The sequence below is a fragment of the Pristis pectinata genome, chromosome 2 (genome assembly GCF_009764475.1).
Source record: "Pristis pectinata isolate sPriPec2 chromosome 2, sPriPec2.1.pri, whole genome shotgun sequence".
Lineage (NCBI taxonomy): Eukaryota > Metazoa > Chordata > Chondrichthyes > Rhinopristiformes > Pristidae > Pristis > Pristis pectinata.
The window spans coordinates 132,182,367-132,209,243 of NC_067406.1; the positions used below are offsets into that span (position 1 = coordinate 132,182,367).

At 42.2% G+C, this 26,877-nt stretch overlaps 1 protein-coding gene across 1 annotated transcript in view; it reads left to right on the top strand.

The window, feature by feature from the left end:
• Positions 1–26,877, top strand: part of LOC127587115 (chondroitin sulfate N-acetylgalactosaminyltransferase 1-like) — a 121,844-nt gene that overhangs the window by 69,393 nt on the left and 25,574 nt on the right. Inside the window, exon 3 of the mRNA XM_052045333.1 lies at positions 7,233–7,449. Coding sequence (XP_051901293.1) covers positions 7,233–7,449 — 217 coding nt within the window. The remainder of the gene's footprint in view (positions 1–7,232; positions 7,450–26,877) is intronic.

The following is a 26,877-nucleotide window of genomic DNA, read 5'->3' on the forward strand; positions in this document are numbered from 1 at the left end:
ACTAGTTGCTGTAATGGTGACAGGAGCATCTAGTGCATACATATGCACAGTTATTTACAGAATTCAGAAGCAGCTCTCGATGTTCCCTGCTCCACAGCTGCTTGGCAATCCCCAATCTGGATGAATTGATGAGAATTTAGGGTACCAGTGCCTGCACTCTGTACTTTATAGACACTGAGTGCAGGAAAGGCATTTTAATCCTCTTGGCATTAAGGAGCTCTCAGTCTTGGCTGTAACAACATGCTGCTGTCTTTCTCCGGTGTGATTTAGTTTAGCTTTAGAGAGTATTGTTGTGCTAAAGTCAACACTGACACATTTTCAATGAAAATGGGCGTGCATTTATATTGCACCAACTGTATGTATGATCTCTCTGCACAGACCTGAGATTTTCAGACTGTCCAGTGCCATTTTTGGAAAAGCATCTACATCGGAGACTGGAAGCAACTGAATTTCTTTCACGTACATCTCTTGAGTTGAAAGCTCTTTATCTTTGACTCTTGTCTGATTTGTGCATCTCTCCTTTGATTATACCTTCCCCACAGGGATTCGTGCAATAGTCTGCCAGCAATGATTCCCTTTGATCTATAATTTTGCCCAAGGACATTTATTCCAGTGGAGATTAAATTGAAGTACAGCAGTTGAAAGCATCTGACACCCACCTTTCCTTAATACTCTGGTTTTACTGCACTTGCAGGTTAACCATTTGGCAAATCAAGTGTATTTTGTTTGTAAGCTGCACTTCTGCATGGCAGCCTGCATCAAAGGTCATAAGTTGGGCACTTGCGCTAGAGAGGATTTACTGTGGGTGGTCTGAAGGAAGTGATAATCCTTCACTTGGATTCCTCCAGTTGTCTTGGACACATGCAATGAACAAAGCAGTGAACTAGCTGGAAGACATGGTTTATGTTGGAGGCAGAGTTCCAGGGGTTTAAACAGATGCCAAGAAATTCATCCCTGGGCAGTACCACCACATATACTACATTGTAACAGCTGCTCCTGAAACTTGGTTCCATGCATTATAGTGTGGACAGTAATACGGACCAGGGTTGAATTTCTGGGCGAGAATTCCAAATGCAATCCAGCTGCATCGTTAGTACTGCTAGATTGACGTTTGAAAATAGAAGGTAGATGTAAATGCAGAAGGAGACAGGTTGGAAGAGTGGGCAAAGAAGTGGCAGATGGAATACAGCGTAGGGAAGTGTAGGGTTATGCACTTCGGTAGGAAGAATAAAGGTGCAGAATAAAGAAATCGGAGGTACAGAGGGACTTGGAGGTCCTAGTGCAGGATTCCCTTAAAGTTAACTTGCAGGTTGAGTCAGTAGTAAGGAAGGCAAATGCAGTGTTAGTGTTCATTTCGAGATGACTAGAATTTAATAGTAAGGATGTATTGCTGAGGCTTTATAAGGCATTGGATAGACACCGTTTGGAATATCGTGAGCAACTCTTCCGTATCGAAGGAAAGGCGTGCTGGCGCTGGAGAGGGTCCATGGGAGGGTCATGAGAATGATCCCAAGAATGAAAGGCTTAACATATGTCTCTGGGCCTCTACACTATGGAATTCAGAAGGCTGAGAGGGGATCTCATTGAATCCTACAAGATACCAAAAGGCCTGGATAAAGTGGACATAGAGAGGATGTTTCCATTAGTAGGAGAGTCTTGGATCCGAGGGCACAGCCTCAGAATAAAGGGACATCCCTTTAGAACTGAGGTGAGGAGGAATTTCTTCAGCCAGAGGGTGGTGAATCTGTGAAATTTGTTGCCACAGAGGGCTGTGGAAGCCAAGTCATTGGGTGTTTTTAACTCAGAGATTGATAGGTTCTTGATTGCTAAGGGGGTTAAGGGTAACTGGGAGAAGGCAGGAGAATGGAGTTGGAAAATCAGCCTTGATTGAATAGCAGAGCAGAGTTGATGGGCCGAATGGCCTAATTCTGCTCCTATATTTTATGGTCTTATGGAAATGGCAGGATCTCAAACAGTGAAGATGTGAAATATAGAAAATAGAGTAGGCCTTTAGGACTTAGACTCTCAGTTAGATCATGGCTGGTTGTCAGTTTCATTGCCAGATTCCTACTCTCCCCCTGTACACCCTTGATGCCTTTTGTATCTAGAAATCTTTCGATGTTCTTAAAAATATTCAGTGATGTGGCCCCAGAGCCGTCTGTGGTAGTGAATTCCACAGGTTCACCACCCTCTGTATAAAGAAATTCCTCCTAATCTCAGTCCTAATGCACTTCCCAGAAAATGCCAGAATACTCAGCGGGTTGGGCAGCATCTGTGGAAAGAGAAACAGTATGAAAGTTTAGGTCTAGGACCCTTCATCAGAAGTGGAAAAGAGAGAAAAGTTAGTTTTCAGAAGTGGAGAAGGTAGGGGAGGGAGGGATGGAACAAAGTGAATACCTCTGTTAGGGTGAGACCAAATGCGTTAATGTCACAATAGGAGTAGCAGTTAGAATCAGTTTGTGCTTTGTCTGTATAATGTGTTGCTAATAGCAGGGCTGTGGGACATGTCCAGCAGGCCAGAGTATACTAATAGAAAGAGAAAAACTGAGTCAAAAGATAACAGGTAGAAATTGTCATTTCTCAGACAGATGGAAAGAACAGTCCAGTTACCTAAATTTAGAGAATTCAGTATCGATTCCTGCAGGCTACAATATTCCCTACAGAAGATATGTTGTTCCTCAAGCTTATGTTGGGTCTCATTGTAACGGTGCAGGAGACCATTGACAGAAAGGTCAGAATGGGAGCAATGTGGTGGGCAACCAGAAGCTGAGGTTTACTCCTGTGGCTTGAACATGGATGCTCCACAGGAAGAAGAGTCTCAAGTCTGAAACATTAACTGTTTCTCTTTCCACAGATGCTGCCTGACCTGCTGAGGGTTTCCAACATTTTCAGTTTTTATTCCTATTCTCTGTTTCTCTGTCTGTCAACTGATTTTCATCCCACACCAATACCTTCCCCCAAATGCTGTGATGTAATTTTCTGTATCAAGGGCTTTTTTGTTGCAGTTGCTTTTATAGCTGCAAAATACATGGATGATTTGTGCTTAAAAATTGAAGGAAGGTCATTGAAAATTGTTGAAAATTCCAAATGAAGACATGATGGTGTCTTCATTTGATAGACGGCAGGCATGGTAGTGTAGCGGTTAGCGTAATGCTTTACAGTGCCAGCGACCCAGGTTCAATTCCGGCTGCTGTCTGTAAGGAGTTTGTACGTTCTCCCCGTGTCTGCGTGGGTTTCCTCCAGGTGCTCCGGTTTCCTCCCACATTCCAAAGACGTACGGGTTAGGAAGTTGTGGGCATGCTGTGTTGGCACCAGAAGCGTGGCAACGCTTGTGGGCTGCCCCCAGAACACTTTACATAAAAAAGATGCATTTCACTGTGTTTCGATGTACATGTGACTAATAAAGATATCTTATCTTATAACTGTGCATTGCAGGAGGATCAGAGGATACTGGTAGAATAGAAAAATGTGATGATCCTATTTTTAAAACTCCAAGGTCTTCCATTATGTATAAGGCACCAGTCAGGATTGTTTTGAAACGTTCTCCACTTGCCTGGATAACTGCAGTGCCAATAATGCTCAAGAAGTCCAACATCATTCTGGTAAAAGCAGTCGACTTGATTGGTACCCTATTAAAATTGCCCTGAACATTCATTCCCTTCAATATAGTGGCTGTAGTGTGTACTACTTACAAGCTGGATTGCAATTACTAGCCTGAGCTACTCTGACACACCTCCTAAACTTGTAACCTGTACCACCAAGGAGAAGAAGGACAATAGGCACACGGAAATGCCACCAACATGCTCCATACTAAATTCCACGCCATTCTGACTTGGAAACGTATTGCAGTTTTTTATGGTCACTTGGTCTAAATCTTAGAACTCCCTTGTCAATGGCACTTTGAAGTACCTTCACTATGAGGGCTGCAGTGGTTCGAGAAGGCTGCTGACTACCTCTTAAGGACAACTAAGGATGGGCTATTAATGCTGGGTGCCCTAGAGATGCCCAGATCCCAAAGAATAAATAAGTTATTAAAAAATCTCTCAAGATTTCCACTCAATTCTCCTCCCTGTTTATCTGCAGTTTCAAACTTAATCTCTAATTTTTCCCAGTTGTGATAGAAAGTCATTAATGTGTAAAATTAAGCAAAAACAAAACCAAACTGCTGGGAGAACTTGGTGGGTCAGGCAGTATCTGTGGAGGCAAATGGATAGCCAAATTTTCAGGTGGACACCCTGCAACTTTGTTCCTCTCTCCATGGACACTGCCTGGCCTGCTGAGTGCTTCTACCATTTCCTTTGTTTGTAATTTTTCTCATTTGAGTTTATTTGCCTTTTGTTTCCACGTCTGACTAGTCATTTGCAAATTGGTGTAGAGGTATGGTGGGTGTTTGCTGGAGACAGGAAATCCCTCGAGTTATTCATGGAGTCAGATTCTCACAGCAAGGGATTGAAGGGAAGGGATGTGCCAATCTGTAAGGGTAAAGGGGAGCATTTCCTGTCTGCTCTTCAAAATAGTTTCATGGGACCTTTTACATTCACCTGAGAGTGCAAAATGGCCCCTGGCTTGACATGTCTGAAGGATAGTACTTTCAACCATGCAGAACTCTCAAGTATGGCTCTGGAGATCTTTGTGCTTGACCTTTGGATTATCCTAGAAGCATTGAAATTGAGATGAGAATGCAGGCAACTGAGCCACACCTGTGTCTCTTTCTTTCTTGGTATCTCCAGTCCCATGTCTTATGGACCATATACTGTCTTTAACATTACAACACTTCTGCCCATTCTGTGGTCTGTCCTCCCCACCACCACCATGGGAGCAGTGTATTTGCCCTTGAATATAACTCTGTACTGGTCTTCATGCTTCTGACTGCTCCTTTGGTCACTGATGTGATTTCCTGTTATTTTCAAGCAATAAAATAGAAGCTAGGGTTTGTTTTTCCAAATCATAGATGGCAATTTTCTTGCTAGTTTTTGGAAATTGCAAATTAGGTTTGGTTTGGCAACTGTGCAAACTTTCCATATTTAACAATTAATAACAAACCTGATGTGAGCAGTTTATTCTCTGGGTGATTTTTTTTTGCTTCTTGTCCTTGAAACTGATTGACTTCTGATGTGATTCAATTCATAATTAGTACTGAATGAGGATCTGGCATTTCTATTACCCGTGTCCAACAGGGAACAGCCACTCTAATCAGTCTTTTCATCAGATGTGTTGTCAGACATTCATCATCTGTGCTACAGGCTTGACATAGAGACTCGGAGCCCAGGCTACTGCAGTTGTTATGAAGAATGGTTTCAAATAACACGGTGGCATTTTTTTTTAATAACTCTAATTTATTGATTTTTCTTTGCTTTAAAGCAGTTTGCAACAACAGTCTCTGTGGCTCTGAGATGTGGATAACAGGAAGAGGAAATCATCCAATTCTCCTCATACCATTTAAAGTTCAGGTCACAAATGAAATATTGTTTGGGTCTTGGCTGATCTGCACCTGAACTTCATTTTGTTCCATTATTCCCACGCCAAATGTCATTTCCAGCTGATGATCCTCCTTCCTCTACCCTCAGCCTCAACAGTGTTTCTTTGGGAGAGCAAGTACATTTCTACTATTCTCCTTGTGAAGGTTTGCTACCGGGCACCAATCCTCAGTGGAACAACATTAATTTTAAGATTAAACCTTGTTATTTTGGACTTCCTCAACTAAAGAAATGGAATTGTACTGTACAGCACTGAGGCAATTCGGCCCATCATTCTCTGCTGGTTCTGTGGAGGAGCATTTCAGTTATAGTGGTCCCATGCTCCTGCTCTTTCTCCATATCCCTGCATTTAATTTCTCCAATCTTTGAATCCTTCTCCCTGTCAAATGCTGCTCGTGAATCTATATTCAATATCCTATTAGGCTGTGTGTTCTGAATTCTAACTGCAATGCAAGTATCTGGGCAAGTACTTGAATTGCATGGAAGATTATGGACTGTGTTGATAATTGAGAGTAGTATGGATCGGTACTTGATGGTAGTCATGGACATGGTGGGCCAAAGGGCTTATTTCTGTACTCTCTGACTCTATGCAAAAATGTTATATCTACCTTACTGTCAATTTCCTAGCCCTCCACTTATCAAAACCTCAATCTTCAAAATGTGTTCCTTACATTTACTTTATCTCAATCTTCATCATCAAAATCGAGTTTATTGTCATATGCACAGGTACATGTATGCATACGTGCAATGAAAAACTTCCTTGCAGCAGCATCACAGGCACAGAGCATCATATAAGCAGCATTCACAAGAAAAACATAAATTAAACATAAATTATACACAATTTTTACAAGAAAGAAGAAAATTAGAACAAAAAAAAGTCCATTTTAGTGCAAAGTGATCAAAGTGGTCATAATGTTGCTATACTGAGGTAGTGATTAGGGTTGTGCCGCTTGCTTCAAGAACCGAATGGTTGAAGGGAAGTAGCTGTTCTTGAACCTGGCGGTGTGGGACTTCAGGCTTCTGTACCTCCTGCCCTATGATAGCTGCAAAAAGATGGCACGGCCTGGATGGTGGGGATCTTTGATGGATGTTGTCTTCTTGAGACAGCACCTCCTGTAGATACTGCCGATGGTGGGGAGGGATGTGCCCGTGATGTATTGGGCTGAGTCGACTACTCTCTGCAGCTTGTGTTCCTGCACTGGAATTGCCGCACCAGACCACGCTGCAACCAGTCAGGCTACTTTCAACAGTACATCTTTAGAGGTTTATTAGAGTGTTCGGTGACACACTGAACCTCCTCAGCCTCCTGAGAGCTTCTTCCTCACTGTCATCAGCTTCTTGAACTGACCTGATAAACCTTAACACTACCTTAGACTATTTTTTTTCACTCTCTCAATCTCGCACTACTGTCGTTGTTTATTTTGTTGTTAACTTTGCACAAGTGTAAGTTATGTGTAATTTATGCTAACTTACTGTATGTTTGTCCTCATCTTGTAATGTACTGTGCTGCTGCTGCCAAAAGCTAATTTTCATGGCATTTCTACCCTGTGTATGCATGCCTATGACAACAATAAACTTGAACTTTTCAAACCTCATCCTAGCCTTATGAGCTCTTAGAAGAACAACCGACCCATCTGTGTCTGTGAGCCCTCTTAAAGAGACTGGTGTTCACCACAACCATTGTGAGCATCATAGCTGAAATTTCTTCCAATGGGGCTGCTGTGCACAGTGGTTTGACTTCTGTTGTTTCTGCAGGTATCTACCGCACAGAGAAAGACAAAGGGACTTTATATGAGCTGACGTTCAAAGGTGACCGAGCCCATGAGTTCAAACGCCTGGCTTTATTTCGCCCTTTCGGCCCACTCATGAAAGTTAAGATGGAAAAGGTGGACACGACCAACATGCTGATTAATATCATTGTGCCACTGGCAAAGAGAGCTGATACGTTTCGGCAATTCATGCATAATTTCAGGTAAGCATTTTCATTCCTTTTTTTCTGAATTTGAAAATTATGTGAAGATTTTTGAAAACATGCAAATAGTTTTCCCATTTACATAATGGATAGCATTCAACTCATTGGCTAATTGTGTGTTTTCTTCTTGGCAGTGTAAGAACATTAGAAATATTAGCAGGAGTAAGTTGCATGGCATCTACTCCACCACTGAATAAGATCATGGCTGATCTAATCCTTGCCTTTAATGCCATGTTCCTGCCTAATTCTCATTATTTCTCTGTAGTCTAGAAATCTATCTCAGCCTTGATCAACCCAGCCTACAGATAAAAGGACAGGTATTTGAAGATACTGGCAAACACCTACTGCATCACTTGCACAGACAGAGAGAGATGAATCTTGAAACAGTCTTCTTTCCCTCCTGGTCATGTAGGAAATCTCCGGGGGTCAGCTCTGAGGTAGTTTGATTCTTCCGTGTTAATGCAGGAGGGTTCATAATTCCTTGCAGTTGTGGAGATGAATGTCTACAATTCTGCACAGAATCTCCCAGCTTGGTATCTTTTCCTTGGTGTGTTGTTGCTTGTGGGGGCTTGCTGTGTGCAAACTGGCTATCACCTTTGCTAAGTTAAAACATCTAATTGAGATGGGCTTTTGCATGTGTTGAAGTTGTGAGAAGGGTCAGGTAAACACAGGTCTTCCCTTTAGCACCAGCTTTGTTCTACTATTGTTATGGGCTTGTAGGGATTGGGATATGTTCTGAGTTCAGGAAACATTGGTGGAAGTATAACCTGCTAGATATTTCCATACACCCAGTTCTGGATTAATTGGCAGGAAACTGTCCCATCTCTGGAAAGGGAAAGTTTGGAGTTGGTTAGAAGACAAACTCCCTTTACTTGTCTGTCCCCCAACACAATATCTCAAGGCTTCTTTTCCCTTTACTAACTGAACAGGATGCTAGCAATGAGCAAAATCTCCCTAAGGTTGACCAAGGATGGTTGAAGCAGTGCAGGGTGTATGTGAAATGCCACTATCCTCACTAAATATCAAATTCATCCATTTTTGCTGATCTATGGTATGCCTAAAAGTAGAATGGAAAATAGACCGCATGTCGAGCAAAATATTCAGAGAGTCAATTAAGATTTTCAATGATTGCCCTGCAATGCTAATTCAATTCCTGTCTCCATAGATCCTGCTTGACCTGCTGAGTATTTCCGGTGTTTTGTGTTCTATTTTGGACTTTCAGCATTTTGCTTTTATGTTAAGATGTGACTAAACGCTAGTTCTAATCAAGGCGCAGGAGCTGCTTGACAGGGAGAGTGGAGATGCTGATCTCAAGATAATATCTTACTGTGATTTTAAGGAAGAGTGCATTGGATTGGAATTGGTCTAATGATTGTTGTAAGTGATAAGGATTGCCGAGGATTGCAAATTCAAACCCGAACATACCAATCATAAAACAGAACCGGTGCTGACCATGCAATGGCACTGAGAAGGGCTAGGTTGTTGTTTAAGGACATGAGCCCTTTCCAAACACTCATTCAGCAATCAGCCGGTAGAACAGATGCACAGAGGTTTCATAAGCCTTGGCTTGCAGTACAGACTTGCTGGACTCCATCTGCTTCCTGATGCCAGTACCATTGTATGTTTTTGGACACACTGCAAGCTTCCATTGATTTCCTTCTGTTTCCTTCCTTCTGCATCCAATGTGCATGGGGGTGGGGGGTGGTGGGAATGTCACTTAGATATGAAAGCAAAGCAAATCCAGCTTGTTGATCTTTGTTTTATTCTTTCACCTGTATATGGGCAAGGTCTGCCGTTATTGTCTGTCCTTGGTGAGGATGGTCCACCTCCTGAAATGCTACTGTCCATGACCCTTCATGCCAGTTTAGTATAACTGAGTGATTTGCCAGGCTACTTCAGCAGAGACGATTAAGAGTCAATCCCATTGAGTCCCATTGGCCGGGCCACCCAAAAATAGCAGACATCTTCCCTAAAGCTGTGACAATCTGAGGGTTATCGGTCACTCTCACTGTTAATCCACAGTCTGATACTTGAACTCGTTCTTAATCCGAGCAGCTAGATTACCAGTCAAAAGCATAAACGCTACTCTATCTCTGTTCATCACTGCTCAACCTGTTAATGTTACTTAGAGCAGAATCCCATAGGAAAATTAACTTTGATCTGTTAATGAGGTGGGATCAACCCTGTGGGTGAATGAGACACTAAACAAACATTGTCACAACTCTGACACTCTCTGCCTGGCACACCTGCAAAACTCAAAGGTCTTGTATGTCATCTTGTAGTGAGTATGAGTCCTAGTGGCTGAAGGCACCTGTGAGTAAATATGGCTTTCACTTTTTGACATTTATTTTTTGGTTTGGTTCGGGTGTGTTTTCGTTCTTTCAGTTTCTAAAATAGGCAAAATTAGGTATTTTTGGTTACAGGCTGTACCTGGGTTACGAATGTCCAATTTATGGACACCCCTACATATGAATGAGCTCCCAGAAAATTATTAAATTCAAAGGTCTGATGTATGTACATACCTCCATTCCTCTGAATGGTAGAACTAGTTTCCTCTCTCTCTCTCTCTCCACTTTTAGTGATTGATTTTTCTTGTCAGTCTTTTGCGTTTTTGATGCCATTCATTACAATACCGTGGAGGTGCAGTTGCCATCCTGAGTGATTTTTGTTATTTTCCCACTTATGAACAAAATCGACTTGTGGACATCTGTAAATGGAACCCGTTTATTACCTGGGAATGGCCTGTGTTTAGAAAAACAAAATTACTGAAGGGGTGCATCGACCTCTGATGCCTTTTAAAGCACAATTAATTCAAAATCAATAATGATAATGACAGGCTGGTTCAAGCTTTGCCTTAATTATTTCTCCAACTTCATATAACCAGGCATGCCTTTTTTCCACCTGTGATTTTTACCATTCTGTCCTTTGTCAATGTCATTCTACTGACTAGCCCCTCCCAGACACACATGAGATTGGTCAGCAGTACATGTGATCAATTTGAAAGCCCCTTGTAGCATTCTTCCAGCAAAATGAGTGGAAGTGTGGATTTTGCACAGTTAATGTAAAGTGGGGGATAGTCATAGTTTGCTATTTGGCCTGTGAGAGGGTTCTTTTAGGGGCTCCTATTGGTTAAAACTGAAAAATTTAAGCCCAACGTTTATGTGCTGGGTGTTTGGGCAAACTGCCCCAAGGGAATGCTGATGGAGGTGGTGGGGGTTAATATTGGAGGAAGCAGCAGAGTTTGCACTTGCCAGTGTCACGGTAGAACTTCAACCAAGAAGCCCAAAGTCATGCTTGCTACTTTAAACAAAACCTAAAGCCAGAGGGCCACTAGTTCAAACCTTTGACTTTAGGTGGCTGAGGAAAGATTGAATTGAAGGATTGAAGATGTTAAAGGGATTCGGTGAGGTAGATAATGAAATGTTATTTCTTCTGGGAGCATTGGCAAGGAAATCACAAACATAAAAGTAGGGACAGGCCAATTAGGAGTTGATACCAGGCAATGTATTTTCCTTGTATGAAGAACCTCAATCTCTTCCTTAAAAAGGCTTTTGATTAGTGGGCAACTTAAATATGGAATTTGTGAAGATTATTTTTAGAATATTGTTGATATTAGTCAAAGATATAAATTGGCAATAATCTAATTGGACAGTAGAGGAAGGTCAAGGGCTGAATGGCCATCTCCTATATCTTTTGTTCCACCTGAGCTGTACAATTTTACCCACAGCCAGTTCTTTCATAGTTGGCCTTCAGTGGTCCAAGTTCTACTCTCAATGTAAGTAGGACAGAAAGTGAGAAGATGGTACTGTCAGGCATGCAGATGACTGCATTGTCCATGTTTTTTGATCTTACCTTGGCTTTATCAAGTTTGCAAAACGTAAGAAGGTTGGAAGCAGCCGTAGGTGCTTTGGCCCTTTGAGCTTGCTCCACCACTGAGTAAGATGATGGCTGATCCTGTGCCACAGGTCCATTTAGCCCTCACTATTCCCTAATGACCAAAAGTCAATCAGTCTTAAAACTCAATGTAAAAGTATTTTGAAATACTCAAAGGTCAAGCAACTCTTTTTGCAGATGCTGTCTGATCTGCTGAGTTCCCAGCGTCTTCTGTTTTTATTTCAAATTTTTGGCATTAGCAGTTTTTAAAACTTTCAGTATTTAATATGAATCTTGAAGAGAGAGAATTTAATTTAGCACTCTGTGCATAAATGTTTCCTTATTTCAATTCATATATCCTGAGATTATGGTCATTAGCTCTAGCTTATTCAGGCAGAGAAACTGCTTTGCAGCTTCTATTCTTCCAGAATCTTGCATGTCTTGGTGAGATCGCCACTCATTTTTCTGAATGTCAGTGTGTACAGGTTAATCTACTGAAAAGATCCCAAGAACCAATCTAGTGAATCCACACTGTATCACCTCCAAGGCAAGTATATCCTCCCTTGGGTGTGAAGATCAAGACGGCACACAGTAATCCAAGAGTAGTCTGGTCAAAACTCTATACGGACATGGCATAAGTCCCCTGAAGTTAAGGTGAACATAAATAAGACTGAACATTAACAAAACAAAGGGCTGGAAATATGTGCATGGGATCAGGCAGCATATGTGGAGAGAGAAACAGAGCTCATATTTCAAGTCTGTGACCTTTCATAAGAAACCTTTTAGGATTATCTTTGGTTTATTACATCTGTATGTTTACTTTCTGTGTCTTTTGGTTATCTGTCACTATCAGGGCCAGGGTGGTATCCAGCACTTCTTGAAGATTGCCTTCCAAAAGCCGCAGTTAGGCTGCCCTTGGAGTATCATTGCGGTTCTGGCTGCCTCATAACAGGAAGGATGTGGAGGCTTTGGAAAGGGTGCAGAGGAGGTTTACCAAGATGCTGTCCAGATTAGAGGGTGTATAAGAGGTTGGACAAACTTGGGTTGTTTTCAGTGGAGTGTTGGGAGACTGAGGGGAGACCTGATAGAAGTTTATAAAATTATGAGAGGCATAGATAGGGTAGATGGTCAGAATCTTTTCCCCAGGATAAAAATGTCAAATACTAGAGGACATGCTTTTAAAGTAAGAGGGGGAATGTTTAAAGGAGATGAATGCAGCAAGTTTTTTTACACGGAGAGTGGTAGGTGCCTGGAACGAGCTGCCCAGGGCGGTGGTGGAAGCAGATACAATAGTGGTGTTTAAGGGGCTGTTATATAGACACATGAATGTGCAGGGAATGGAGGGATACGGATCATGTACAGGCAGAAGAGATTTGGTTTAATTTGGCGTTGTGTTCAGTGCAGACATTGTGGGCCAAAGGGCCTGTTCCTGTGCTGTACTGTTCTATCATACCTTGCTTAGATCTTTGTAGTTATGTCTTCAAACTGATGACTGACCATTTTGTTTTGCACTGCTTATGTATGTGCTAGCATAAAGTGAATTGTAACACTAATCTATTGATCTCTGCCAAGACTTACTCCATGTTTTGTGTTATGAGTCAAAATTTACATTTTATTGAAATGCTCCAGGATCCTATTGAGATCTAAAGCAAATTTAATCTTTTAAGTGAAAACTAACAAAATGCAGATGCTGGAAATTCGAAATGAAAACACAAAAATGCTGGAAACCCTCATTAGGCCGAGCAGCATGTGTGGAAAGAGAAACAGTCAACATTTCAGTTGGCACAAGTGCCATTGATATCATCTAAAAGAGGGTGATCATGGCTCATTGATCGCAGCTGATCTGTCTGGAGCAGCGAAAATAGAGGGAGATGAATGAGGGTAGAGAGGAAAAATTGCAGGAATTGTGGTGGGAATCTGAAACAAGAGAATGCTAGGAATCCTCTGTATAAGGTCGCATCTGTGGAGAGAAAAAAAACTGAGTTAATATTATAGGTGGATGATCTTTCATGACCAGTTCTGACACAAGCAGGGAAGTCTGGTTATCTGAAATTATTGAGTTCAGTATTGAGCCCTGTGGTTTGCAGTGTGCCTTGATGGATGAGAAGCTGTTTCTTGAGCTTTTGTTGAATGTCATTGGAACAGCACGGGAGATTACAGACAGGAAGGTTTGAGCAGGACTGGGATGGAGAACTAAAGTAACGGACAAGTGAAAACTCAGGGTCACCTTTGCAGATTGAATGGCAGTGTTCTGTAAAGCAGTCACTCAATCTGGGTTTGATTGCCCTGATATACAGGAGACCACATTGTGAGCATCAAATGCAAGACACCAAGTTGGAAAAAGTGCAAATGAATTGTAGCTTCCTGTAACCTTCAACTTCTAACTGGATGGCTGATGCCAATGCTGCCAAGCTGAGCCATGTGGAGAATCTCATTATAAAGGGGACAGCAGGGTGAACAGGTGACAGATGGTTCTGTGTATATTTCCAACCTAACTGGAAAGTAAAATGGACAAATGTTGGCCAGGACCTCAGGATAAATTGAAACACTGCCATGGGATCATTTTTTGTACCTGAAAAAGCAGCCAAGAGCTTGTTTGATGTCTCATCTGAAAGTTGGAACCTTTAGTAGCACAGTGGACCCTCAGTAAGTGTACTGGAAACAAGATAATATTGTCTCTAGAGTGGGGCTTGAACCCACAGGCTTCTGATTTGGATTTATGTGTGTTACAGCCGGTTGCAAATGCTTACAGTGTGACAGTGCTTCAAATTATATTTAAATGCCAATAAAGTCCTGAAAGAGGCACAAAGTACACCAAGTTAATGGAAGTTTTTTTGTTGCAAAGTCTTCCAGACATTCGCTAGGAAGGAAATGAGAGAGAAAAGCTGCAGTAGCAGAGAGCTGAGTGTTTTGCAGGACTGTGTCCAATTTTGTCTATTTCATGAGCTCTGGTTGTTTTTTAAGTTTGTTTTTGGTGTCTGGAGAGTTATTATTTTAAACAAAGGAAGGAAAGTGACAAATAAAGGAAATTCTTGCGTATCACCTTCCTTGACATTCTGAAGAGCCTCACAGTTGATGAAGAATGTTTGAGTGGCAGGAAACTCGGCAGTTTATATGGAGTTTGAACTCTCAAACAGCAATGAGATGATGACTCAATGAACTGCTCTCCTGATGTTGTTTAAGGCTCAGATGAAGAACTTCACTGTTCTCTCTCCAGATAGAATTAAAGAACCTTCTACTTGAGACAGTGGGTTGGTATAGCTCCACATCTGAAAAATGGCCTTTGTACTGCATTGGAGTGACCGCCTAGATTTTTCTGCTCAAGTCCTTAGAGTGGAACTTGATGGCCAATCATAATCTGTGGATTCATTTTCACTTTGATGTGCTCCGGAGATTCCATTTCTCTTTCATATGAATTGCATTGGTATAGTTCCTACTGTAAGCGTTGCTATGAGCAGTTTGCTGCTTCTCAGTAATGAGCTGTAGTATTGAAGGTGCATCCTTAGGCACTGAGATGGAGATGTCCTACAGTGTCCATCATGTTGCTATAATCTCAGTTGTGTCTGGAATACTACTATCTTCCTCACTAGGGATGACAGAAAGAGAAGTTCCATGCACCAGAGCTAGGAAGATGCAATTGCACCCCGTTAATGTGACTTTTCAGTTTCCAAGCCCTTTCCTGGCATTTTGAACAAATGTAATGATCAACTTCCCTTTGTGTGGAAAGGATTGCTTCTAGATTTGATGTGTTTCATTGTCAGCAAGCCCTTAGCCAATTCTGGACTGGGCAAAGCCTCTTCTCTGTTGGGATCTCTGAGATCATTGTGCTCAGCAAACCACGCACACATTTTGGAAGGCTGCCTGTGACCTGGCTCAGTGAGCTCCACTTGATCACTGTGAATGCAATTAGCTGGGTTAGAAAGCATGCAGACATAAATACATGGTGGAAAGGTTGTAATGTGTCTGGTTTGAACTACTTGAAAATATGATGCATCTTCATTATGTAAGAGTGAAGTGTTTGTATTGAAGAGTTGAAGCTAACAGTTACCACTTTATTACTTGCTTCCTCTTTCTCTTCAAATGATCCAGGGATTTTAATCGCTCTTACGTGGCCAGGATCCCAGATATGAAGCAACCGCTGCTCCTGAATTGCTTTTTAATACTTGCCTTACCCTGCCTGTATCTGCTTGACTCATTATTGTCAGAAGAATTATGGTGCTTGCTTCCATGTCATAATTGGCTCTTTCTAGGAAGGAATAGGTTTGCCTCTAAATCCCACTTGTATGTGAGGAATTCATTTAGAGTCTTTTTCTTGATCTAGCTTGTATTTCCATTGTTTGCAAACTATTTAAAAAGATGAGCAAAGTTTAGAGGATTACCTAAATAGCAATGGGCAGAGACAGGTGTGAGGTTGCAAGTGGAGCAAGACAAATGGTCCCAAAAAGACTGCATTTGCATGACGCCCGACACAACCTCACAATGTCCCACTTGGTTTCACAGCCACCAAAATGCTTTTGGGATGTTGTCATTGTTGGAATGCAGAGAGTACGTTGAGCAATTTCTTCACGGTAAGCTCTTTCACACAATTATATAGTAATGACTAGATAGGGCAGTACAGTGGTGCAGCTAAGTAGAACTGCTGCGTCACAGTGCCAGAGAACCAGGTCCAACCCTGAACTTGGGTACTGTCTGTGCGGAGTTTGCATGCTTTCCCTGTGACTGTGTGGGTTTCCTCTGGGTGCTCTGGTTTCCTCCCACGTCCCAAAGACACACAGATTGGTAGGTTAATTGACCACTGCAAATTGCCCCTGGTGTGTATATGAGTGGTTAGAATCTGGGGGCAGTTGATGAGAATATGGGGAGAATAAAAATGGGGTTAGTGTTGGATCAGTGTAAGTGGGTGGTTGATGGCCATTGTGAACTGAAGGATCTACTTCCGTGTTGTTTGAGTCTATGACTCTAATCTGCAGTAGTGATGATGACTGTAGGATAAATATTGGCCAATGTACTAGGAAGAACTCCATGCTCTTCTATGAAATAACACTTCGAGATTTTCTGCATCCATCCAGAGGGGCAGAGTCTTGGTTTAATGTCCGATCCAAAGGACAACATCCCCAACACTGCTTTATTCCCTCTATAAAACGTTCATCATGGGGTGAGATTTGAGCCCATAACTTCCTAACTAATTGAGCCGAAGCTGACGTGTACAGACAGGAAGTTGGGAGATGGACAAACAGGAAAGCAAAGGGGAACTGGTGAGAAACTGGGGATAGAAAGAGGACCAGAGAAAACAGATAGAAGTGAAATGTGAAATAGGAAACTGGCAGAGTGATAACTACTATCGCAATAACGCTTCAAGCTGTAGAATGAGAATAAATACTCTTTGGAAGTATCCCTTATTAACTCTCCAATTTAATTCAACCACAAGCTGTAAAACTTCCCTGTTCTAGAGAAGGTAGTAAATGAGGGATGTATCCAGAGAGCATCAATGTCTTGGATCCTTTCTACTGACTGTACAGATTGGGAACAGTGCCCTGGGACAGACAGGCTTGCTGGGGGGGGGTCACCTATTTTGGAATAATACAAATAAAGGATGAAAAGATACCAGAACAAAAGTTTAAAAGTAACAATTAAAGAGAAAACGGTGATGAGAGGTGAATAATGGTGATAAGATGAGACTGACTCTAAAGAATGGAAATAATGGAAGAGAAATATACTACAGAACAATCAAAATGAACTTAAAGAACAGAATAAAGATTATGACTTTTTCTTTGGTTGCTATAGAGATGGGTGAGAGTGAGCCAATTGCCTATAAGGACTGCTGTGCAAGTCCCGAACATTTCCTAGTTTCGATTTCTCAGCGACCATTTCACTGTGCTCTTGAAATACCATCAGAACTCACTCACTCCCTCATTTTGGGTTCAGAAAAGTTCTAGAGGGACTAAGGTAATGTGTTGTTGTATTTTATTGAAAAGATTGGCATGGAAACTCAGCTTCAACTTCCTGAGGAAACCACACGCGGAGACCAGGAGGAACTTCTGTTCAGCTGATCTGGACTGGCCATTCTCCCCCCTCCCACTTCCCAATCCCCACCCCCATTCCACCATTGATCATATCTCAAGAAGTCCGAATGAATTAGGAAATGCTAAGCTTTCGCGCACTCCCCAGTGTTCGTACGGTAGTGATGCTGACTACTGAGTTAAAACTGCACAGAGGGCACTGTTTGAGTGGCTGTCTGGACTCTGACAAGGAAGGTGTGGTTTTGACTCCATAATCCAGGCTCTTGTTCCTGTCCATCGCTGATGAAGTGTTCTCCTGAACTTCCATCACTATAACTGCCCCCACCCGAAGTGAACACAAGATCCCACAATATTTTTTTGAAGAACAGCAGAGTTCTCCCCAATATTGTCCCATCACACCACTGATGGGATGCCACAATGGTGCAGCCAGTAGAGCTGCTGCCACACTGCTCCAGCGACCCGAGTTCAATTCTGACCTCCGGTGCTGTTGGTGTGGAGTTTGCACATTCTCCCTGTGATTGCCGCGGTTTCCTCCGGGTGCTCCGGCTTCCTCCCATATCCCAAAGACAAGCAAGATGGTAGCTTAATTGGCCACTGTAAATTGCTCCTAGTGTGCAAGTATCTGTAGAATTTATGGGAGTTGATGGGAATGTGGGGAGAATAAAATGGGCTTAGTGTTGGGTAAGTGTAAATGGGTTGCTTGATGGTCAGTGTATCCCATTGGGTGGAACAGCCCACTTTGGTGCTGTATGACTGACTCTGGGATACAGGGTGGTGATATGGGTAAGATGACTGCCACATTTCCCATTCTACTGCAGTTCAAAAGTCCTCCTTCAACCTACTGGGGAAATCCTGGGGTCATGCTTGCTGCTTTATAAATTCAAGTGTTCTTTGCTCAACTATATTCTTCCTCAAATTGGGATCACACTATGTATTGGCTTGCAGAGATGCCTAGAGCTCACAGAGAAGAATGATAACCTTTATTAACAAACGAACCATTTCATACACTTTAAAAAAAAAGCCCAGCTGGTAAATGATCTTCAGTAGTGTCTTTGATTATGTTACATTGCAGATTAGCAAGTCAAGTAGGTAAACTGATTTGTTGCAATTGGTAACTTTGCAAATAGTATGGGCTATGGATAGGTCAGTTGTGATAAAGGAGGAAGGTGTAAACTTTGGCTCGCAAGCCGCATCCAAACCTCAATCAACTGATCAGGGGTACAAGTCTTAGTGGAGAGAATTAAGTATGTAAATTGGGCTGACACCACTGAGCTGTTCTGAGGGAGTGCTGCTTTATCAGATGTACTGTCTTTCAGATGTGATGATAAAACAAGGTCATTTCTGATTAGGTGGATATAAAAATGTCAAAACACATTCTGAAATACACTGCCTAAGAGAGTGGTGGTAACAGAGTTGCTGACAGCATTTAGATGAGCACTTGAACTGTCTAGGAATAGAAAGCTATGGACCTAGTGCTGGAAGACGGGACTAATATGGATGGCTACTCACTGGTCAGCATGGACATGGTGGGCCAAAGGTCCTGTTTCTGTGCTGTATGACTCTATGACAATCCGATTAAGAGAAGTTGAGGGTAAGGAGACTGCTCAATATTTATCCCTTAACCAAAATTATTTTCAAGTCAATTACCCATTTATTACTCTCATTATTTCTTGAATCTTGCTCCAGACAGCAATGGCTGCACCTTGGAATCTCTTCAATGGCAATAAGAGGAGGCACTAGATTTATCAATCTGGCATTTATCTTGTGGAAGAAGTTCATTTTTGTGCTCAGATTTTCTGTTGATTTCATCAACAAAGAAAATAAAAATCACCTGCTAAGTTTTACTCACCAATTATATTCCAGCTTGCCCTGGATGTTTACCATGCTGTACACTGCTTACACTAGATCCTGTGAATCTCACATGAAATCAGATCAATGTTCAGAGCCAAACCCGAAAAGTTAGTACAGGCCTCAAGAAGCAAAGGCTTCCACAAGTTTCCGCATGAACAGTTGTCAGATCTTTCTTTGCAAATGTCTTGAGTTACAACCTGGTATTAAAGCTGACTGAATTTAATTGCTATAAACCTTTCTGCTTATGCTAGTCGGAAGGAATGTAAACACAACTTCTGGTGGATTGTGGCTCCTTTATTCTGGGAGATGATTCTTTAGCTGTTCAGCTGTTACGAGAAACGTAATGGGAATAACTTTCCATGTCCTAAATGAATTCCAGATGTCCATGCTGCTTTGACATGCTATACTTCTTGAAGGAAATCATGATCAGCTCCTGACCAGATGCATGCATTCCCATTATAAAACTGCAAAAACATTCCATCTCTCTATTTTCCATTTTTTAATCTTTCTCACTCTCTCTCATCCTCTTTGTTCCTGTTTTTCCCTCCCTCCCCCCTCTCCCTTGCCTGTCTCCCTCTCACCACACTAATAAACCATGGCTTTTAATTTAAGGATGTCATGAAGAGCAATGTTGTTTCTTTTGCCTCGTGTCAGAATGAAAATGAGCTTGCCTTTGCACAACACTCCATCATAGCAACCGGCCTTAAATTGACAGATTCTATCTATCTGGACTCCGGACTGAGTGATGAGATTCCCCAGGATGCAAGTTCAAGACCTTTAGAGTGGGAGTATGTTGCTTCACCTAACAGAAAAGTGTCCAGTCACATGTTTAAACATATTTGGAATATGTTGTACAGATTGCAACCATTCAGTCTCCATGTGTCATGACCACAATAACTTGGTGCCAAAAGAACATTAACTGCAAGTATATTTCTGGAGCTTACTGTATGGAAACCAAGTCAGCTAAGGCTTTCAGAAAGGAATTGGATACTTAAGGGAAAATAATTTTCAGGTCTGTGAGGAAAGAAATAGGAGAATGAGATTGACTGGATTATTCTATGTAGACCTGGCATGGATCAGATGGTCTGAATGGCTTTTGGTTTTAGAGCCCTTCCTTGATTATTGGTTGTTTCCAAAGATCATTAAAGAATACTTTTTTGAATCTAATCATATCATCATCAAATCCAGGATATTTTTGAAATTGTGGATGAGTAAAGTCTAATTTCTTCCGAAATCTGAACAATTAAACAAATTTCTGGATATATTTTTAATTTAAAAAATTGAGTCCAGAGATGGATATATCTTCCTGTCTTGATGATATCCTAAATGTGAAAGTGTGCACATTACGCAGTCCAGTTTTTTATCATAAAACACAGCAGAGACTTGGGGATTTTTGTAATCTTGGGGAGAGAAATGGATTTTGCAAATTAAAATGCTAAAGATTTCCAATCAGACATTTATCCTTCTCCCTTGAGTTGGACCTTGAATGAGCTGCTAATGAGAATCAGAAATCAGTAAAGATATTAAACGTGAACAACATATTGCCAGAAATGAGATGTTAATTTCCTTTGAGTTCATACTAAGTGCAAATATGTTTCCAACTTCCATGAATTGGGTAGTTGGACTAAGGCTAAGATGAGTAGACTGAGGATTTGATTAAATTGTTAGGCAATACCAAAAGAAGCAATAAAACCAAAGCTCACTGTACTATTCTTAGTCTCTAGCACTTGGGTCTCATCAGTAAATACCAGTAGGATGATTAACCATTGAAAAGGAAGAGCAGTTTTCATTTAAGTAGCTTTCCTCATGCCATTTAAGTTCTTTTTGACAGATAATCATTGTTGGAACATAATTGAGGTCACCAAAACTTAACTCGAACCATTTCCCAACAACATCCATTTGCACATTTCCAGCAGATATCCCTAAACTCTCAGAAGCAGGAACATGGACCGATATCCCATTTTCAACCCAGGTAATTTATGCTGGTTGTAGTGTTTCTACTGCCTCACTAAGATCAACAACAGCTTTAAACAGACTATGACATTGAGTCACATTTTTAGATGTATTTGAACAATGGTGGGGTTTCAAGGGACATCTTAATGGAGATGAAAGTGAGGCAGGTGAAGAAGTTTAGGAAGGGAATTTCAGAGCTTGAATGCACAACCCTGTGACTCAGAGGTGAGAGTTCCATCCACTGAACCACAGCTGGCTTGGTAAAGAGGCAGCTTCATCTTCAAATGGAAAAATGAAATCAACTTCAACTGTAACAACTTGAATTTAACTTCAGCATCATGAAACATCCCAAGGTGCTCCTCAGAAGAGTTTATTGGACAAGTTTTGAGCTGCAGAAGATACCTAATTAGAGAGGTGTGTGAATATATAGAACATAGAACAGTACAGCACAGAACAGGCCCTTCGGCCCACAATGTTGTGCCGACATAGCTATTCCCTCCTACCTACAGAATGCCCATATCCCTCCATTTTCCTCTCATTCATGTGCCCATCCAAGCCCCTCTTAAAAGCCCCCAATGAATTTGCCTCCATTACCCTATCAGGCAACTCATTCCAGGCATCCACCACTCTCTCAGTAAAAAAAAAAGTCCCCCTCACATCTCTTCTGAACCTACCTCCTCTCACCTTAAATGCATGCCCTCTGGTATTGGATCTCTCAATAATGGGAAAAAGATATTGCTTGTCCACCCTATCTATGCCCCTCATAATTTCATACACTTCCAACAGATCACCCCTCAGCCTCCGCCGCTCCAGAGAAAAGAGCCCAAGTTTGTCCAGCCTCTCCTGATAGCACATGCCCTCTAATCCAGACAGCATCCTAGTAAACCTCCTCTGCACCCTCTCTAAAGCCTCCACATCCTTCCAATAGTGAGATGACCAGAATTGCACACAATACTCTAAATGCAGCCTAACCAGAGTTCTATAGAGATGCATCATAACTTCTTGACTCCTATACTCAATACCTAGATTAATAAATGCAAGCATTCCATAAGCCTTCTTAACTACCCTATCTACCTGTATAGTCACTTTCAATGAGCCATGGACTTGCACCCCAAGGTCTCTCTGCTCTTCAACACTGTTAAGGGTCTTGCCCTTAAGAATGTACACTCTTTTGACATTTGCCCTACCAAGGTGCAACACCTCACATTTATCCAGGTTAAACTCCATCTGCCATTTCTCTGCCCACATCTGCAACCGATCTATATGACGCTGTATCCGCCACCAGTCTTCCACACTATTCACAACTCCACCAATCTTGGTATTGTCTGCATGAGAATGAATTAAAAGCTTTAAGGTGCAGATTATAGGAGGAGGGGTAAGGGAGGCAGAGATTTGTGGAGTGGTTGAGAGTAGTAGTCTTAGATAGCAGAAAGCACAGCAGCCAATAGTGGAACAATAAGAGTCAGGGATGTGCAGGAGGTCAGAATTGGAGGGTTGTCAAGGTAGGGGAGGGTTGAAGCCATGGTAGGACTGGAAAACCAGAATGAAAATTGCACTGCTAAGTAACCAGTTCATAATCCTCTCGGGCCTCAAATGTGGGGCTGAGTATTTGACCCATATACTATATGCAGTATACTGGGCACTGAGCCTGACACACTCACTATCTTTATAATGTAAATATTAAAACACATTGTAAATAGCTGAAAAGCACCCACACAATGACCTCATCCTGCAGCATGACAGCAAGTTCATATATAGTGCAATGCAGGAGAGAGAGCGGAGGGACTGGATAGATTATAATAGCATCTCATAGTTCTAACAGCTGTTTCCATTCTGTCTCTGACTCTTGACACAATGTGGATATCCCATTTAGAATTGAAAAAGAAACCATCAGGAACCATGTCTCACACGTGCCAAATATCCTCAAAAACTAAATGCACCCCACCCACTTTCATTTGAGATGCTAATGTAGTTAATGTTCCCTTGTTCATCTTGAACAAACTTTCCATTCCAGGACATCAGAGATGTCCTTTTTTTTCAGTAACCGGGGTTTCCCTTCCACCACCATCAATGCAGCCCTCACCCACATCTCCTCCATTTCTCGTATGTCTGCCCTCACCCCATCCCCTCCCCCGACATAAAGGGATAGGGATCCCTTTGTCCTCACCTACCACCCATACGAGCCTCCGCATCCAACACATCGTTCTCCGCAACTTCTGCCACCTCCAATGGGATCCCACCATCAGGCACATCTTCCCCTCCACCTCCCCCTGCTTTATGCAAGGACTGCTCTCTCCGCAACTCCCTTGTCCACTCGTCCCTCCCCACCGATGACCCTCCCAGCACTTATCCCTGCAGCTGTGCTAAGTGCTACACCTCCTCCCTCACCATCATTCAGGGCCCTAGACAGTCCTTCCAGTGGCAGCACTTCACCCGTGAATCCAAAGGTGTCATTTATTGCATCAGGTGCTCCCGATGCGGCCTTCTCTGCATCGATGAGTCCCGACACAGATTGGGCGACCGCTTCGTCGAGTGCACCGCAACAGCCAGGATCACCCGGTGGCCAGCCACTTCAATTCCACCTCCCATTTCCACACTGACATGTCTATCCACGGCCTCCTGTACTGCCACGTTGAGGCCAGATGCAGATTGGAGGAGCAACACCTCACATTCCACCTTGGTAGTCTCCAACCCGATGGCCTCAACATCGATTTCTCTAACTTCTGGTAGCCCCACCCCTCTTTTTTCCTCCCTTTCTCCCCCCCCCCTTTGTTTTCCCTTATTCCTGAGGCACCCTCATCCCTTCTCTTTCCCTTCCCCTGCCCTCATGACCTGTCCATCTGTTCCCCACTTCCTTTCCTTTATTCCATGGTCTACTGTCCTCTCCTACCGCACTCCTCCTCCTTTAGCCCTGTGCCTCTTTCACCTGTCACTTCCCACATCATTCCCTTTCATCCCCCTTCCCCCTCTCACCTGGACTCACCTATCACCTGCCAGCTTGTTCTCCTCACCCCTCCCCCTACTTTTTTATTCTGGCTTCTGCCCTCTTCCTTTCCAGTCCTGATGAAGGGTCTCGACCTGAAACGTTGACTGTTTATTTCCCTCCATAGATGCTGCCTGACCTGCTGAGTTTCTCCAGTATTTTGTACGTGTTGCTCCAGATTCCAGCATCCGCAGAATCTCTTGTGTCCTCATCTTGATATCCACCTTGTTCAAAGACTTGGTGCTTTTTATGAACACAATACTTTTCTGCCTCATTACTTTAAAATAGGAATTGAGTGTTGCTTCTGTAATTTGCCTATTTAAGGTCAAACTCAATCTGAAGAATACTAAGTAAAAGGGAAAGTGCAAATTCTCAACTGCAAGATGGCATGTTGCCTATCTCAATTGAGCTGTAATGTGAGGCCTTCTGAATATTTCCTAAGAGGACCATCAGTGCAGTAACCAGGCTCAGGTGTCCTGACAATGTTCATAGCACTGAGTGAAGGCTTATGTCACTTCTCCATTTAATTGTTTGCAGACATCTTACGAAGAGCTTCAGGTACTTGTATGTATTTCTTTCTGTTCAAAGTAAGCTGAAGGCAAAATCTGAGGCTTGTGTGTCTGTGGAGGGAATTAACATTACTAAGGCTGATTGACAGGGGAAGTTGTTAGAAGCTGAGGCAAATTTCCAGCTGTCAGATTTGATGAGGCTTCTCCTGTCAGGTTACAAGTTATCACCAGAGGCATGTTCTGCAAGGCACCTACCCTGCCTTCTAACCTATCATTCATCACTAGGGATATAAACATCAGCTGTCACCCTGTCTAAGTGTTGTACAGTGTACAAGAATGAATAAACGCTCCTTCAGTGCCCAAATCACTCGGTTCCTGTTCAGGTTACTTTCAACACTTTTGGTCACACCACTGAGGTTGCAAAAGAACGGTATCACCTAGGAAATTTTTTTCATTTTAACTCACAGAGAACTTCTGTGGTAGGTAGTTCCATTGAAGCAATCTTACCTGAATGCTCACTCTAAAACTCTTAATGACCAATTCATTGTTTTAGCACACAAGGGAAGAATGATTATGCGGGTCAGGTTTTGGAGCAGGAGCGGGCTATTTAACGCCTAAAGCCTATTCTTCCATTTAATTAAATCCCAGCTGATTTACATCTATCTATCATTTACCTGGAATTAGTAATTAGTTTATTATTGTCACATGCACTGAGAGACAGTGAAAAACTTTGTTTTGTGTGCCATCCATACAAATCATTTCAAAACATAAGTACATTGAGGTAGTACAAAGGGAAAAGCAATAACGAAGCAGAGTATAGTGTTACAGTTACAGAGAAAGTGCAGTGCAGGTAGACCATAAAGTGCAAGGGCCAATGACAAGGTAGATTGAGAGGTCAAGAGTTCATCTTGAATCGACAAGAGGTCCGTTCAAGAGTCTTAAGAGGGGGATAGAAGCTGTCCTTGAGCCTGGTCGTAAGTGTTTTCAAGCTTTTGTATCTTCTGCCTGATGGAACAGGAGAGAAGAGAAAATGATTGGGGTGGGAGGGGTCCTTGATTGTGTTGGCTGCTTTCCCAATGCAGCGGGCAGTGTAGACAGAGTCCATGGAGGGGAATTTGGTTTTGTGATGGACTGGGCTACATTCACGACTCTTCAATTGCTTACGGTCTTGGACAGAGCAGTTAATTTGCCAAGCTGTGATGCACCTGTAAAGATTTGGTATTGGTTTATTATTGTCACTTGTACCAAGGTACAGTGAAAAGCTTGTCTTACAAACCGATCGTTCAGGTCAATTCATTACATAGTGCAGTTACATTGAGTTAGTACAAAGTGCATTGATGTAGTACAGGTAAAAACAATAACAGTACAGAGTAAAGTGTCACAGCTACAGAGAGAGTGCAGTGCAATAAGGTGCACGGTCACAACAAGGTAGATTGTGAGGTCATAGCCCATCTCATTGTATAAAGGAACCATTCAATAGTCTTATCACAGTGGAGTAGAAGCTGTCCTTAAGTCTGGTGAGGGTCATCAGGGACATGCCGAATTTCCTTAGCCTTCTGAGGAAGTAGAGGTACTGGTGCACTTTCTTGGCTGTGATGTCTACATGGTTGGACCAGAACAGGCTATCGGAGATGTTTACACCTGGGAACTTGAAGCTCTCAACCATCTCCACCTCAGCATCATTGATGCACATGTTCCTAGATCCATTGATAACCCTATCCAACAAAAATCTATTGATCTTGCCTCTAGAAATGCCCTTCCTCCAACAACCATGGCTTCTGGGAACCGATAATCCCAAACGTCTATCCTTTTGAGTGAAAAATTCCCCCTTCCTTTCATTCCTAGGATTGCACCCCTTTGTTTTGACCCACACAACCAAAGGATTGGATCCTTTTAGATACCTCAACTGGATAACTGCTCAACTACCAAAGTATCTGGGAATGGAGACAATGTTAGATCAACTGGTCCTCCTAATCTAATATTTTAACTGACAATATGAATAGAATGGTTTGCAGTTTGGAATGGGTGTGCATTTATTTCCAAAAAAATTAAGCAGTTACTAAGATTTGTGATGCAAAGCTTTTTGTTTGTGTTTCTTCACCTTTGAATGTGAGGGTCTTCACTATCTTTTTGCCGCATTTGTAGGGGGCAACGAGACCCTTCAGGTCAGAATTACTGGTAAAGAAAATAAATTTTGCTCTCTTGTCCAGTACAGCCCACCTTCTACAGTTCATTCTCT